The sequence below is a fragment of the Piliocolobus tephrosceles genome, chromosome X (assembly GCF_002776525.5).
Source record: "Piliocolobus tephrosceles isolate RC106 chromosome X, ASM277652v3, whole genome shotgun sequence".
Taxonomy (NCBI): Eukaryota; Metazoa; Chordata; class Mammalia; order Primates; family Cercopithecidae; genus Piliocolobus; species Piliocolobus tephrosceles.
The window spans coordinates 83,995,224-84,012,944 of NC_045455.1; the positions used below are offsets into that span (position 1 = coordinate 83,995,224).

General features: G+C 37.8%; 1 protein-coding gene across 1 annotated transcript in view; it reads right to left on the reverse strand.

Moving 5' to 3' along the window:
- Positions 1 to 17,721, reverse strand: part of FRY (FRY microtubule binding protein) — a 271,904-nt gene that overhangs the window by 167,303 nt on the left and 86,880 nt on the right. The window contains exons 5-10 of the mRNA XM_023208778.1: positions 11,848 to 11,938; positions 11,546 to 11,625; positions 11,357 to 11,437; positions 4,403 to 4,571; positions 1,262 to 1,354; positions 1,070 to 1,168 (exon numbers count right to left, since the gene is read on the reverse strand). Of these exons, the coding sequence (XP_023064546.1) occupies positions 1,070 to 1,168; positions 1,262 to 1,354; positions 4,403 to 4,571; positions 11,357 to 11,437; positions 11,546 to 11,625; positions 11,848 to 11,938 (613 nt within the window). The remainder of the gene's footprint in view (positions 1 to 1,069; positions 1,169 to 1,261; positions 1,355 to 4,402; positions 4,572 to 11,356; positions 11,438 to 11,545; positions 11,626 to 11,847; positions 11,939 to 17,721) is intronic.

The window sequence follows — 17,721 nt, forward strand, 5'->3', positions numbered from 1 at the left end:
AAGACAGCAAAGGTAATGAGCAGCTACCCAAAAAATCATACATGCCGAATCCATCACTATTTTGCAAAGCCAGATGTGATAGACCTTTACGATTCCCCCTAAATCAAGGGTCGTGAAATAAAAATGTAACTGGCTCATCTGTTAACTTGAATTAACAAGAAACAACTGCCCACAATGCTTAATGGTTCATTAGTTTTTTTTTTTTTTTTTTTTTTTTTTAAATAACTTAGTTTTAAAGGACTTGGAACTACTGCTACCATTGAGTGCAGCTCTACTGCTAGTCAGTAATCTAAAAAATATGCATGCAGTTAGTCACAATGACCACAGAACACAGACAAATGAGCAAATTTGTCACCACTACCAGCAAAGCAACCCTAAGTACCTGCTCAAATCATGGTAGGGATGTTCATCCTCTGGAGATGAGCACAAACCATGCCAGTAACCAGATCCCTAAGCAACTTGCTTCCTCCCAACTTTCACATTACAGCTTTTACACCACTTGCCGATTCATAAACCAAAGCTTTATTCACCACAGCGGGTAAAAGGTGGTGGTAACCTAAAAGACTTTTCTATACTGCTCTTTAGTACCAAAACCTTCCCAAGAATTATTTTCTCAGTCTTCAGAGAATCCTTCCTATGGGCAACTGTCTATTTCCCAACTCCTTTTCCTGCCTGTTTCCATTTTGATCCTAGTATCCAGATAGGAATTAGCCAGGGCAGGTTTCTGGGGATTGAGAAAAAAACTGTTATTATAAACTTTAGCTTTCAGATTGGAAAAAGGTTCTCAGAAATTAAAATAAAAATCAAGTTAGGCCAAATCTTGAAAGTGAACAACAGACTCCTTAGGACCAGAGGGTCATCTGAGGTGACACGGTCTAATCCCCCTACATGAACGTCAATCATGGCCAATACAAAAAGCCAGCTTCAGTTTCAAATGCTGCCTCTTTTTGAGGGAGCTTCAGGTACTTTTCCCATCTATGGAGTCCTTATGATCCTCAGATACATTCCTGACTAGGAATTTTAGTCTGTGCAGTTTTGTTTGTGTTTTCCATTTCTCATAGTTACTAACCAAGGAATGCTTCTTTCGAGAAGAAAGTTCCAGCGTGGTGTCATACAGGCTTTCCACAAAATTTCTAAGGCAGGGGACATTTACTTCATTTTTAACAGCCTGAAATAGAGATGCATGTGGATATTAAATTAATAAAATTGTTGATTTTGTGATACAATTTGAAGAGTTTTTAGAAATGAAAATGTAACTCACAGCAGCGACTGGAACAAGGATTTCAACAAAAAGCCCAGCCAAGGCATGCTTGATATCTTTGTCTTTAACCTCGAGGAAGTAATGTGCACATTCCTGGGAAGCAGAAAAAGGGTATAGGGAGGGAGAGTAGGTTGAAATGTGCACATAGAATGTATTTAAACAGGTTTCAGTAAGTAGCTCTTAATTCAATCACGCATCAACAGAGCATATTCCATAGTCTATTAAAAATCACTGGATTCAAACATTTGTGTTGAAATTTATATGTCTGTAATGGCCTCAGTGACATTCTGCAAGGCTGGTTTTTTCACTCTTTCATATCAAATCATTGTTCTAAAAGGACAAAGCATCTCTAACCAGCAAGCACACATGTATCCACGGAGTCACTGGTTGATTCATTCATTCATTCACTTCCAATACATTTCTAGTTATTACTTAGTGTGTGGGGGGTCTTGGGCTCCTGGTTAGCCCTCAAACACAGCTCCCCAGGGAAGGTAAACATGGGAAGAGAGGCAGAAGACATCAAACTTATTTTAGGCCCTATGCCTGACAGCCTCAGACACAGAGCTGTTTACTTGTTCGCTCTGACATTTTAGGTGTGTTTATCATTCACATAAGTTTCATAAGCAAGTCAGGAACGTTTCCCTTTCCCACCTTGACAAGGAAACCTTTAGAAGGGTTCCTTAAGAAAGGACACTACTGCCTGTGGACTACTGTCATAGCTAAGGGTGTTCTGGGTTGCTCAAGGACTCATTCTGTAGGAAAGTTGGCCTGTCAACATTTTTTGTTTTTAATAAAATGTCAACTTTTTTTAAAAGGAAAGTTGGCAGAATTCTGCCCGTCTCTCTCTCCTTCCTGGCCTTATAGGTAGTAACTTATTGTGGTCTATATCAGGTATTGTTTTCATTCAAGAGTCCAGGCAGCCAGACACCACGGCTCATGCCTATAATCTTGACACTTTGGGAGGCCAAGGCAGGCAGATCGCTTGGGCCCAGAATTCCAGACCAGCCTGGGCGACATGGCCAAACCCCGTCTCTACAGAAAAATACAAAAATTAGCTGGGCGTGATGGCGGCACCTGTATAGTCCCAGCTACTTGGACGGCTGAGGTGGGAGGATCACTTGTGCCTGGGAGGCGGAGGCTGCAGTGAATCCAGATCATGCCACTGCACTCCAGCCTGGGTGACAGAGTGAGAGACCCTGTCTCAAATCAAAAAAAAAAAAAAAAAAAAAAAAGAAAGAAAAGAAACAGAACAAGGCTACATGTAATAACATGTTAATATCGACACTGGCTATTTCCCTTTATTTTCTGTTGCCATTGGGAAGATTGCCAAAACAATCCCCAAAGTCCCCATTCTATCAATATCATATTAAGACCTCAGCTCAGGAAAGGCAACACCAGCATGGGAAGTCACTGAAACAGCTTTCCTATACAGAGGAGCTCTATAGTTTCCAGAATAGTCATCCTTTTGCTACATTATTTTGCATAAGTATGTAATACTCTCTCAAGTCTTAATTCGTGTATATAGATACATGAATTATTCATATGAGAGTAGAATAAAAATAATAAAATATGTAACAGTTACTGAGTGTTTGTCATGTGCTAAGAATCCTCAGAACCACTCTCTAAGGTTAGTGTCATTATCATCACCTTGCAGATAAGGGAAGTGAGGATGGGAGGGGTTGAGTGTGACTGGTCAGGTCACAGAGCTGGTAAGTGCTAGAGCTTGAATTCAAACCCAAGAAGTTTGGTTCATAGCCCCCCCCCCCCACATATATAATAATTTTGTTGTGACATAATTTATGCAGCATGCAATTCACCCATTTAACATATACAATTCATTGGCTTTTAGTATAATCACAGCTGTGCATTCATCACTACTGTCAAATTTAGAACCTTTTAATGACACCCAAAGGAAACTCTGTACCCCTCAGCAGCCATCTGCAACCTCCCTATCCACTCCCCATCCCCAGCCCTAGACAACTGTTAATCTACTTTCTGTCTCTATGGATTTGCCTACTCTGGACATTCCATATAGGCAGAATAATATAATACATGGCCTTTTGTGTCTGGTTTCATTCACTTAGCGTAACATTTTCAAGGTTCATCCATGTTGTGGCATGTATCAGCTTCACTACTTTTTATGGTCAAATAATATTCCATTATAGGGATATACCACATTTTGTCTATCCATTCATCATTTTATAGACATTTGGGTTATTTCCACTTTTTGGCAACTATGAATAATGCTGCTATGAACATTTGTGTTCAAGTTTTCGTGGGGACATATATTTTCATTTCTCTTGTGCATATACATAGGAGTGGAATTGCTGGGTCATATGGTAATTGTAGGTTTTGCTATTTGAGGAACTGCCAGGGCCAGGCTGTTTTCCAAAGTGGCTGTGCCATTTTGTATTCATACCAGCAGTGTGTGAGGTTCAAATTTTTCCACATCTTCACCGAGAATTGTTATATTTTTGATTATAGCCATCCTTGTGGGTGTAAAATGGTACAGCCTATATTCATAATCCATACATCTAAACCCTCTAGTAAGGTCATCACCAAATTTAATTTACAGCAGCATTTTAAAAATTCCTTCAAATGCCAAAGTTTTGTAAACTCTAAGAGCTGAGTATTCTGTTAAATTCTCCTTAGCAGCAATTCCTTTGTTATGTACCATGATGGGCACTGGGCAATAAATATCAAACCTGTATTGTTTAGTTGAGTTTTTAAAAATTAAGATTCCTTTTTATAGTAAGAATAAAAGATGTCTTTATTATTTAAAGTCCTCATGCCTGCGAATGTCAATGCAGCCAACCCAATGCTATCAATTTTAAAAAGTGAAAAAAATCAGCTATATTTTATTCATAGAACAATATGTACCAGTGGGTGAAAGAGAAAAAAAGTCAGCAAACAAGCAATCCCACTGTATACTCTCCTCCAAAGATGATATGAAAGTTGAGAAACAAAAGTATGTGCTTGCAACTGTGCTATTTGGTTACAAAGGACTTCATGAATTATTTAGACAGTAGAATGTTTCTCTGTATTAACAAGTAATTGGGTTTTCATGTTCCAGGTTCATCATTTCGAGGAAGGGAAGTGCTCAGGTTGAGAGCCCCTTAGCTCTCCTGCCTAAGACATTACCTGCATAAACTGAAGAGAGGCCTCAAAATCCTCCACTGGATACATCTTAATTCGAAAGAATTTCATCCCCATTATTAAGCTGATGATGCTTTGAACCACATATGGGCTCTGCTCTTTGTGCCGTAATTCTTTTAGCTCCGCCATAAATTTCTTCTTTACAGCAGGGAATCTAAGAAGACAACATAAGCGGTTTATCAAATCATGGGTAGGAAAGTCCCTGTAATGGCGGCCTCCAGCATCTGGGAGTGATTGAGCAGAGCAACGGAATCCTTCAAATCAGTTGAAGTGTAACAGCCATGATTTTGTAAGGATCTGATGTTAGGGATTTAGCAAAAGCTCCAATTTTCTTCTCCTTGATGCTCAACATCTCCATCAGGCGAGGGGGCAGATCCTGGGTTATTTAGACCCTCTCAAAATGGTCTAGCTCTTAAATTGAGCATCACAAAGAGCCCCATTTCCTCAGGCTTGGCCATTTTCAACATAGTTGCAGACCCCAGAGCCTGAAGTAACAAATAGTGAGTCTATGAGCAATAACGTACTAGGTTAGTGATTTCTGACAGTGACAGCAAATGATTTAAGGATTTGTATTCCAAGTAATGCCAACTATTCCTGTATCTATTTCTAAAGTTTTCTGTTATTATTTCCTTTATAGTTTTAGGATAATGATCATCAAAAAATATATATTTCGGGTTAAAAAATCTAGTAATGGGAGGCTGGGCGCAGTGGCTCTCATCTGTATGTAATCCCATCAATTTGGGAGGCCGACGCAGGTGGATCACCTGAGGTCAGGAGTTCGAGACCAGCCTGACCAATATGATGAAACCCCGTCTCTACTAAAAATACAAAAATCAGCTGGGTGTGGTGGCACGTGCCTGTAATCCCAGTTACTTGGGAGGCTGAGACAGGAGAATCACTTGAACCTGGGAGGCAGAGGTTGCAATGAGCCCAGATTGCACCGTTGCACTCCAGCGTGGGCAACAAGAGCAAAACTCTGTCTCAAAAAAAAAAAAAAAATCTAGTAATGGGAAAATTTAGATTATATCTAAAAGGTAAAGATGAATGGACTGTCTATTATATTCATGGAATTTTACAATTTCATCTGGTAAATGCAAAACAAACAAAAAGACACAGTCCAGTCCCTATCTTCAAAGTATTTGTATTTGAAAGTAAAATAATACTAATTATAACAACAATATTATCATGCAGGTATGAAAAAAGAACAGATCTTAAAGCTAAGAGGAATCAGAGGCAGATCTTCAAAGGTACCTAAGAGTACAGAAATGTACACATAAAAATTGTCCAAACCACTGAGTCTGAGACAGCTGGTTTGGTTATTCACCCCCCCCCCCCCCTCCACACACACACACCACACACACAGTCTAAGATTTATTGTATTTTTTCTGAGACTATTAGCCTGAGGTTCCATGAAAAATTAGAAGCAAGCCATGATTAAAAAGGATAATTGTGGCTGGGCACAGCGGCTCAAGCCTGTAATCCCAGCACTTTGGGACGCCGAAGCGGGTGGATTACCTGAGGTCTGGAGTTTGAGATCAGCCTGACCAACATGGTGAAACCCTGTCTCTACCAAAAACACAAAAATTGGCTGGGTGTGGTGGTATGCACGAGGCTGAGGCTGGAAAATCGCTTGAACCTGGGAGGCAGAGCTTGCAGTGAGCCAAGATTGCGCCACTGCACTCCAGCCTGGGTGACAGAGCAAGGCTCTGTCTCACACACACACACACAAAAGGTGGTCAGGGGGTGGTAATTGTGATTATAGAAATGAAAAGTGAACTAATAGAGTCCTGGAAGTTTGGAATAATTCTTGAGACCTTAAAGTAGAAATTTCAGGACAAATAAAGTAGGCAGTAAACACATAGACATTGTTTAACCAAAGGCAGTACAGAGGCTGGTGGTTGGCAAGTGGGGTGTGAGGGGATTCTCAAGTGCTGGCAGTTTTCTAGTTCTTGGCTTAGGTGGAGAGGTAACATGGTGTCCATTTTATAATAAATTTGTTTAACTGCCTTATGGATTTTCGCCTATGTTTGCTACATGTATTTCTTAATAAAAAAGATTTTTAAAAGGCAATAGAGCAGAAAATATAAATAGCTTCAAGAAGATTTAGACAATTTATGAATGAGATATTCACTAATGGGTTATTAGCATCGCTAAGAATCTTGCAGGGTATATTCCTAATCTTCGGTGGCATTTTGTGGACTTCTACAAAATATCCAATTTCAAGACAGCACCCCAAACTGGCCCCTTCTGACATTTAAATAATACTATTAGAATATGGTAGAAAATATTAGTTATGTTTTCTCTATAAGTAAAATTTCATGGAGATTAACTGCAAAATGGTATATTAATTTTTCAGATTAGGAAATTAGCAAAAATTAAAATAGAAACTTTATTAAATTTACAAAAATCTATTTGGTATCAGCACATTCTCTGGTCCTACTGCAGACCTACCGTTAGGGCTGAACTGTGTGCCCCTCAAATTCATATGTTAAAGTCTGAACCTTCTGAGATTGGATGTGACTGTATTTGGGCGTAGGGCCTATAAAAAGGTAACTAACTGAAAACAAAGTTATTACCATAAAATGGACACCATGTAACCTCTCCAGCTAAGTTATTAAGTTAAAATGAAGTTATATCTCTGTGTGTGTCTCTGTACTTGTCTCCCCTTCTTATAAGGACATCAACATGACTAGGAGATGAGTATAGGGACACACACACAGAGAAGATCACACAGGGAGAAAATGGCCACATACAAGCCAAGGAGAGAGGTCTCAGAAGGAATCAACCCTGCTAACACCTTGAGCTTGGACTTCAACTCCAGAACTGTGGGAAATAAATTTCAGTTGTTTAAGCCAATTAGTCTGCAGTACTTTGTTATCGCAGCTTAAGCAGAATAACGTACCTATTCAATCAGTAATTCTGGGGATGAAGTCCAATAATTTGTGTTTAATAAGCTTTACAGGTGTTTCTGATGTGAAAAAGTTTGAGAAACACTGGTATAGACTAAGAATAACAATAACAAGATGTATCTGTAAGTGGTTTTACATTTTAAATGATTACACCATTTCACATTTTGATCCTTAACAATCCAGTGAATTAGGCAGTGAATGCATTTCCAATTAATAAATAAAGAAACAAACTGGAAGACCACAGTGGCAAAAAAGAGACTCAAACCTAGGGTTTCTGATACAAATTCCAGGAATTTCCATTAAACCGCAGCTGTCTTAGACAGTGGTAACTGTGACATGTAGTCTCTGCCCTCTCTAGAATAGTTTATAGTTTAATTAGGAAGATAAAACAAGGTAGCACTGACCATGAGCCCTGTGAATCGCAATACTAATAATTTACGAGGGCCCTACTATGTGTTAGCACCTGCTGGACACTGTCCAGACCTTTCTGATCTTCAGGGAGGTCAGATGCACCAGGTTCCATCACTTTCTCGTATTTCATACTGACTATTTGGTGAACAATACACTTAAAGAGGCTTCAGGGCATCAGAGAATGAAGGGGCTCTTCTCAGCTGCATAATTAATTAGAGAGGATTTCAGAGGAGATTTGAGTTGGGGTAAAGGTGAGCAGAGGACATTCGGTAGAGATGGATAAAAGGTAGGAAGCAGAAATGACCATGGTCAAGCAATGGAAGTGATACTTTCAATCAAGATTATAAAAATGCTATAATCCCAAACTGAATTAAAAAAAATTGTATTTCTGTTCAAATTATTTCCAGATACCAGAATAACTATTATTTCCAGATACCAAATTATTTCCAGATACCAAAATAAGTTTTGAAATGTATGAGTTTAGAGAGAAAAATATTAGAGTTATATAGTTTTAAAGATGACATGATACTAAGGAAAGTTTGTTTTCCAGTTTGAATCCATGACTAAAACAAGGAAAGATAGAAAAAGGCAAGTTATTTGCATAATTCACTATTTCAATACTCTCATCAGTTAGTGGCTAAAAGTTTATTTATTTCTCATTTAAAAATAAATATGGCTATCTTTTACTTGTTCTTTTTTTTTTTTTTTGAGACAGAGTCTTGCTCGGTCGCCCAGGCTGGAGTGCAGTGGCACAATCTTGGCTCACTACAACCTCTGCCTCCCGGGTTCAAGTGATTCTCCTGTCTCAGCCTCCCAAGTAGCTGGGACTACAGGCGCGTGCCACCACCCCCAGCTAATATTTTTTGTATTTGTAGTAGAGGCGGGGTGTCACGGTGTTAGCCAGGATGGTTTTGATATCCTTGTGATCCGCCCGCCTCGGCCTCCCAAAGTGCTGGAATAACAGGCGTGAGGTACCATGCCCGGCCTATCCTTTACTTTTAAAAGTCCCAAATGACATAATCATGTTATTTAGCACAAAAGCAATCCAAAAATCTCTTTGCATTTAAAATCTATTTTCTCTTCAAATGACTTTAAGAAAAAAATATTTCAATGATCTTTCCTTTAGTATTTCCTATTTAGTATTGTATTTAGTAAATACTGTAACTCAATGATTACTCAGTCTTTGGTATACTATAAAATTCACATAAATATACAATTCTGCTTTAAAATGTATAGCACATATTACAAAAATGAGTAAATGAACATGTAAAGATAATATCACATAAAGTGAAAGCATTTAGTAACATCTATGATTCTTAGATGAAGTATTATTACTATTTAAATGAATCTACCAGATTTTGGCAGAAGTACTTAAATTTGTTTTAACTGACTTTGAAAAAGTCAATATTATGTGTGAATAACACTTATTATCAAAATTTTTTCCCTAAATGACAAGAACTAAACAGCATCATAACTAGCAAGACTAAAAATAGTGATTCTGCTAAAACTGAAATTCCAAAGTAAGTACTAATAGCTAAAGTCATAATCAAGAAAATATTTAATAGGCATTATCATTGGGAACAAGACATATAACCTAAAATTAGAATTATTACATTACTCAACTTTTTTTTTAAAGATAATCACACTGCACTAGATAAGCATACATTCTTTTTCCCACTCTGAGAATGAAGGAAACAGTACTTCTTCTAAGGCAACAATAAAGTAATGGTCCTGGTGTACTTAGGAGAAAGAAGTAATGTCATAATTCGTGGTATGATACTAGTTTAAGTTTATACCATCTATCCATCAAGGTTAACTACATATTGACTAGTTGAGAACACATCAAGGGCTATTTGAGTCTCTGTTTACTACAAGCGCAGACTGGTCAAACGTTTCCCTAGCGACTGGAAAGTATTGGAGCACCGTCCAAATGGAGGCATTTCTTACACCCTACTACCGCAGAATAGGGACAAATACTGACATCACGAAAACAAAAAAAGTCACCATTAGCAAGCAAACACTGGCTTGGTGAACCATAAGTTTTACCTAAAAAGGAAATTCATACAGGCTTAGAATATGGCTTAGTTATGACAATGTTTCTCAACTTATTCACAACCAACTCAGAATCACAGAGCTAAGGAAGGTCATTTAACAGTAACCAATATTATTGTTAGGCATAATTCACAAAAACTAAGGAAAACACCAAGTCATTTTTGGCATACTAAAGTTTCCAAATGACAGCTGAAAATTTATGTTGAGATTTTCAGGGTCTGACAAATCAGCAAATATACATGTTAATACCTCATTTTTCCCAATCTTTTCTAGAAATGAGGTAGATACACATGATTTGCCAGATAACTACAGCCTGTCCATTTAAAACGCGAATGCTTTCATTACTCAAGTGCAATGGAAATATCTCCAAAATGCATTACACTTTTTTTGTCTTAATGATTCATGAACCACAATTATTTTAATAGGCTATAAAACTACCATATAGCCTCATGCAAAATGGCCCAGATAACTCTATTGTTTAATTCTTATGTATGCTTTGGCCAGTTTCTTTCCTTTCTGTTGCCGCCAGCCGTTGAGCTTTATTTCTCAATGGCATCCGTGTAACATCCTCTGGAAGTTCCCTTTCCTCCTTCGAACACTGATGTGTTATATATTTTAAAAAAAATGTAGTCAGGATGAGTAGATAAACTGGATTAGATTAAATAAATTATGCCAAGAAGTTAAGAGGGTCTATTCCCTGAGTTCTTATCTATGTTTTGGCTAGGTAAGATTGCTAAGTGCTTTTTAAAATTTTAGTTTTTTTGATAAATTGTGTATTTCCATGCTACTACGTTACGAAATTCAATCCCTTGAAGATAAAAATCTCTTTCTGAGGAAGGATTGCATTTCACAAGGATTGGATCATCACTGTTGCTTCAAGCTGGCCTCCTGGCATGAATTCACTTTATGTCTCTGGTTCATTTTGCCTAACTTAGGCATTCGGGATCTTGCCTGATTTGCCTCAGGGGTAGACAAAATGAAGAAGGGTAAGTAGGGTGTGACATCACTTTTGGAAGAGGTATATTGTTACTAATAGTTTAACGCAATTTTGTTCTTGCCTGCTAAGTAGTGCTATGGGGCCAGATAAATTTAGCAGTGAGAATTTCCCCTCTGACTTGTTTCCATGACAGAGTCTGGGACATTTTTAGCTCAGCTGAATTAAGTAAGGTCTATAGTAAAGGGGACATTCTAGAATGGAATTTTCCCACTGATAGATGATATAGCGTAACCACCCACTCATGGGCTAGAGAAAACAGAACTTTCAAAAGTGATAAACTTCCTTGGAATATTTAGGCAGAGAGAAATGTAATCTGGTCAGCCCATTTCTTTGATGCAAGAGTCTGAAACCCATGGACTCTGGATAGGATCTGGCCCAAGTGCCAAGTAAAAAAGATAATTTGGTACCTGTCTTGGAAGAGCTTTCTAGTCACTTTCAGAGATGGGGCACACATGTCAAAGAGCCCTACCTAGTTCCTCGTAAGCTCAACCCCAACTTCCCTAAATCAAGGCTGGGAGGACAGTGAAAGCATGCACGTTCTCATGGTAAAGGGTTCTGGCATTCACTTACTTGGCTTGTGCCAACACTCCAATGACTTCTGCATATAGGTCTGCCACAATATGCATATTGCCAGTGTTGGGACCAAGGTACCTAAGTAGGGCATAATTAGACAAGTTAGGGATCTCTGGTCATCTGAAAAAAGCAAACCACTGTTACAGTTTTAAACACCAACTTCAACATTCTAAGAAATCACCTTACCCTTCTTTGTATTTAAAGTGCTTGAAAGCCAAGTTAATAACATCATGTATTAAACTGTCTATTACAGGATGAAGTGGAATCTGAAAAAAAAAGGTGGTTCTTAACTCAGAAGGGAATATTAAAGAACAAATCAATAACAGTACTTCCAATAACTATATATGACAATCAATAGCAATCAATAAACATGATTCACATAACTCAGTATTTGGAATTCATAATTTTAAAAACTTAGACTTTTACAACCTAAGCAGTTTTTAGATCAATAAATATTATCTAAAAGTAACAATAAATTAATCACCTACCTGTTTCAAAACTTCTATTAATACTAAAGAAAAAATAAAATCAATGGCGAGGTCCCGTCTTTCCATTAAATAATCTCGCTGTTGTTCATCACTGCAAAATTTAAAATATTTACATTAAAGCACACTGAAGGTATTCTCAGAGTAATATAATTCATCAAAAATCTAGGACTCCTTCCGAAAAGACTGCAAAACCCATTTTTTAAATTAAGTAACTGTACTGGTAGATACATGCTAATGTTGGCCAGGTGGAGTGGCTCACACCTGTAATCCCAGCACTTTGGGAGGCTGAGGTGGGCGGATCACCTGAAGTCAGGAGTTCGAAAACACCCTGGCCCACATGGTGAAACCCTGTCCCTACAAAAAATACAACAATTAGCCAAGCGTGGTGGCCCATGCCTATAATCCCAGCTACTTGAGAGGGTGAAGCAGGAGAATTGCTTGAACTCGGGAGGCAGAGGTTGCAGTGAGCTGAGATCACGCCACTGCACTCCAGCCTGGGCAACAGAGTGAGACTCCATCTCAAAACAACAACAACAACAACAAAAACATGCTAATGCTCTTTCTATTCTCTGTGTGCTGCAGTGTACAAACACTGGATTTGAAGTTGGAATATTTGAATTCAAATTTAAAATTTTCAGTGATGTTAACTTGAGTAGCTATTTGTGAGTCCATCACCTCACCTTGTGGTCTTTTCTAAGGTAGCATTCAACTCAGCAATTCTACCATCTGTAGAATGAGACAGGCTACCATACCAGGGGTGGACATTGAAAGATCTCGTGAAAGGAGCTAAACAATGTAAGGAAACAAGAAGGAAATTATATGATCACCAATTTGAGCAGGACTGCAGGGGTGAAGAGGATGGGCATTACTTTTCTTTTCTTTCCCTGTCCCTTTCCTCTTACATCTTTGCCACCTGAGACTTAGCGAAAGGAGGAATGAAGAAGTAAAGGGGTGGTGAGAGAGAAGAGTAAAAGGCAGAAGGAAGAAGAGGTAGGAGGAGCAGAGCAGTCATTTGTGCTCATTTGAAAGTTAGAAGCATGGTGTTTTGGTGACTACGGCCTTACAGTATAATTTGAAATCAGGTAGTGTGATGCCTCTAGATTTGTTCTTTTTGCTTAGTCTTGCTTTGGCTATGCAGGCTCTTGTTTGGTTCCATACGAATTTTAGAATTGTTTTTTCTAATTCTGTGAAGAATGATGGTGGTATTTTGATGGGGATTGCACTGAATTTGTAGATTGCTTTTGTCAGTATGGTCATCTTCACAATATTGATTCTACCTATCCATGAGCATGGGATGTGTTTCCATTTGTCTGTGTCGTCTATGATTTATTTCAGCAGTGTTTTGCAGTTTTCCTTGTAGAGGTCTTTCGACTCCTCAGTTAGGTATATTCTTAAGTATTTTATTTTTATTTTTTTTTGCAGCTATTGTAAAAGGGGTTGGGTTCTTGATTTGATTCTCTGCTTGGTCCCTGTTAGTGTATAGAAGAGCTACTGATCTGTGTACATTAATCTTGTATCTGGAAACTTTGCTGAATTCTTTTATCAGTTTTAGGAGCTTTCTGGGGGAGTCCTTAGGGTTTTCAATGGAAATGATCATATTGTTAGCAAACAGTGACAGTTTGACTTCCTCTTTACTTATATGGATGTCCTTTATTTTGCTGTGGCCAGGCCTTCTAGTACTATGTTAAAGAAGAGTGCTGAGAGTGGGTATCCTTGTCTTGCTCCAGTTCTCAGAGGGAATGCTCTCAACATTTCCCTATTCAGTATTACGTTGGCTGTGGGTCTGTCATAGATGGCTTTTATTACATTAAGGTGTGTCCCTCGTATGCCGATTTTGCTGAGAGTTTTAGTCATACAGGGATGCTGGATTTTGTCTAATGCTTTTTCTGCATCTACTGAGATGATCGTATGATTTTTGTTTTTAATTCTGTTTATGTGGTGTTTACAGCTAACCAATCTTCAACAAAACAAACAAAAACATAAAGTAGGGAAAGGACACCCTTTTCAACAGACGGTGCTGGGATAATTGGCTAGCCACCTGTAGGAGAATGAAACTGGATCCTCATCTCTCACCTTATACAAAAATCAACTCAAGATGGATTATGGACTTAAACCTAAGACCTGAAACTATAAAAAATTCTAGAAGATAACATTGGAAAAACCCTTCTAGACATTGATTTAGGCAAGGATTTCATGACCTGAAACCCAAAAGCAAATGCAATAAAAACAAAGATAAATAGCTGGGACCTAATTAAACTAAAGAGCTTTTGCATGGCAAAAGGAACAGTCAGCAGAGTAAACAGAGAACCCACAGAGTGGGAGAAAATCTTCACGATCTATACATCTGACAAAGGACTAATATCTAGAATCTAAAATGAATGCCAACAAATCATTAAGAAACAAACAACCCCACCAAAAAGTGGGCTAAGGACATGAATAGACAGTTCTCAGAAGAAGATACACAAATGGCCAATAAACATGAAAAAATGCTCAATATCACTAATTATTAGGGAAATGCAAATCAAAACCACAATGCCATACCACTTCACTCTTGCAAGAATGGACAGAATACAACAAAAATAAAAAAAACAGTAGATGTTGGCGTGGATGTAGTGAACAGGGAACACTTCTACAGTGCTGGTGGGAATGTAAACTAGTACAGCTGCTATGGAAAACAGTGGGGAGATTCCATAAAGAACTAAAAGTAGAACTACCATTTGATCCAGCAGTTCCACTACAGGGTATCTACCCAGAGAAAAAGAAGTCATGATTCGAAAAAGATACTTGCACATGCATGTTTATAGTGGCACAAATCATGATAGCAAAATTGTAAACCAACCTAAATGCCCATCGATCAACAAGTGGATAAAGAAACTCTGGTGTATATACATACATACACATACACACACACACACACACACACACACGTATATATGATAAAATACTATGCAGCCATAAAAAGGAATGAATTAACAGCATTTGCAGTGACCTGGATGAGACTGGAGACTATTATTCTAAGTTAAGTAACTCAGGAATGGAAAACCAAACATCGTATGTTCCCACTGCTATGTGGGAGCTAAGCTATAAGTATGCAAAGGCATCAGAATGATACAGTGGGGGCCAGACATGGTGGCTCATGCCTATAATCCCAGCACTTTGGGAGGCCAAGGTGGGTGGATCATGAGGTCTGCAATTCAAGACTAGCCTGGCCAACATAGTGAAACCCCATCTCTACTAAAAATACAAAAATTAGCCGGGCACAGTGGCACGTGCCTGTAGTCCCAGCTACCCGGGAGGCTGAGGCAGGAGAATAGCTTGAACCTGGGAGGCGGAGTTTGCAGTGAGCTGAGATCATGCCATTGCACTCCAGCCTGGGTGACAGAGTGAGACTCCGTCTCAAACAAACAAACAAAAAAGAATGACACAATCGACTTTGGAGACTTGGGGGAAGAGTAGGAGGGGGGCGAGGGATAAAAGACTACAAATATGGTGCAGTGTATACTGCTCAGGTGATGGGTGCACCAAAATCTCACAAATAACCACTAAAGAACTTACTCATGTAATCAAGTACCACCTGTACGCCAATAACTTAGGGAAAAATAAGTAAATTTAGAAAAAAGTTAGAAGGAGAATCAGCACTGTCAGAAGAACAGCAAGGCAGCCCCTCTATCCCATTTTCTGCTTTACTAACACACTGATTGAGGGCTCATCTGGAATTGAACAAAGGCAGATGAAATTACTGCTGGGCTCCTTGGCACAAGAAGTGGCCCAGAGCACTGACTCTGGTGTGGAACAGTCTGGCATAAAATCATCCCTCTTCTATTTATCGACAGTTTCTCCATCCACAAAATGTGAGTAATAGTACTTACATAATCGTTTGAGAAGATAAAACATGTAAAGTGTTTAGCATAATTTCCCAAACACATAAATGCTCAATAGTGTACATTAAATAAAACCGATGAGGAGGGATGACAGGATTTAGACTTGCCAGGAGGATATTTTCAAAATAAACCAAGACTATTTTAAATCTGGAATGTTTTTCTCCTTAGTCAAAAGGGAATAAGAAGAAAATAATGTGATATTTAAGATATAAGGAAGACTTCTGGAGTGCTTTGTAACTTTGAGCAAGTCAAATTAAGGTTGGTGGATGACAGAATGGGTTAAGAAGGCACCTGCATGTTTATCTTTCAAGGGGTGAATGTATCAACAGAGTAGGAACTCATTCTTTCAGGATCATTTCTTAACAGCCCTGCCAGGAGGAAGAACTGTGAATACAACCATCTATGTAAAGTCCTTGAAGACCCACTGGAACTAGAAAGTGGCACTGCGAGCTGGGGAAAAGGAAAACCTATGCAGCTGCATTAAAAAGGAGGGCACTCAGAAATCAGGCTTTATATCCATTATACTATAGAATAAGGAGACAGAAAGTTGGAAAGACCAAAAGGAAGGAGAACTCCCACAGATGGCCAGCAGCAGCAGAGAGAGTATTTTTGTGCTGGATGATAAGGGTCTTCACAAGTGGCCACAGGAACCTGAGAAAGTAGCAGTTCTTGGCAGAAAAAAAAAATTTAGACCTTCGATTCTATTTTATTTAATAAGCCAAATTATCTTTTCAAATCAAAGTAAGACATACGCATTTCTAATAATGAATTCAACTTTACTGCTGGTTTGCAGTCTAACTGCCAGGAGCCAGAGGCATTTGACAAATTTACTTGGCAGTCCAAATGTTGATATTGTACTAATCTTAGAAATCACAACCCAATGTGCATCCCTGACATTTGACTATTTTCAGTAGTTTATGCTCCTCCTTTATGTCCCCCCAACCTTTTTTTCCTAGTAGCAGAAACTCACATTTAGCTACATCATACCCTAGAGAGCTTCATTCATTTGGCTGTATTCTAAGCATATTTTCTCTCTTATTTAAAAAATTCAAGTGTTAACTAAAATGTTACTAAGTCAAATTTTACTGTCCCGATTCTTTATCTGATCTCAGTAGTTACTCTGATCTCCTGAAAATAGTCAGTAACACAATTTTAAAAGCTATCATTTTTAATCCATAAAGAAATCAATTCATGAAAAATCTAACTTCAGCAATTAAATTCTGACAAAACAGCAGAACAAAACTAAAACTCAATTCAACTCACTAAAAACTGTCCCACTCCCTAAACCTAGGAAGGTTTAATATCTGTTCATAAGTAAACATGTAATATGTAAAAAATGATAAAATGATCCATTTAATTTCTTCGTCACATGGTCTGAACCATTTTTCGGATAAAAAATTTAAATTCTATTTTTAAAACTTGACAAATTCAAAAAGTATTCATGAGGAGAGACTGCTAATGGGTACAGGATTTGGGGGTGATAAAAATGTTCTGAAATTAGAGTGGTAATGGTTGTATAGCCCTGTAAATATACTAAAAACATTGAATTATATACTTTAAAAGGGTGAATTTTATGGTATTTGAGTTATGTCTAAAAATTCTAAAAATTTCCTTCTTCACTCAAAAAAAATTCAATATGAAAAAGTTATCAATCTGTCTCCCAAACAAAATTATATAATTAAATCTTGCATAAATTCAAGCACATTATAAAAGCAGATTACAAATTTGGTTGAAGTAAAACATGGTAATATTATAATTCTTCAATTTCAAAAGAAGTCTTTTGAAACAGTATTAGGACTTTCAAGAAAAATGAGATAAATAAATCATTCACAAAAAGTGGTTAATGTCTGATTTTCTGATTGACTAATTTCAGTTTACTGACTTTAAAAGTATTTTTTTAATCAGAATAATCTGTTCATGTGGAGAAATCTAACTACTTTTTAAAATAATCTTTTATTTTTTTAAAAGAGTAAATGTATTAATCTTTCTTATA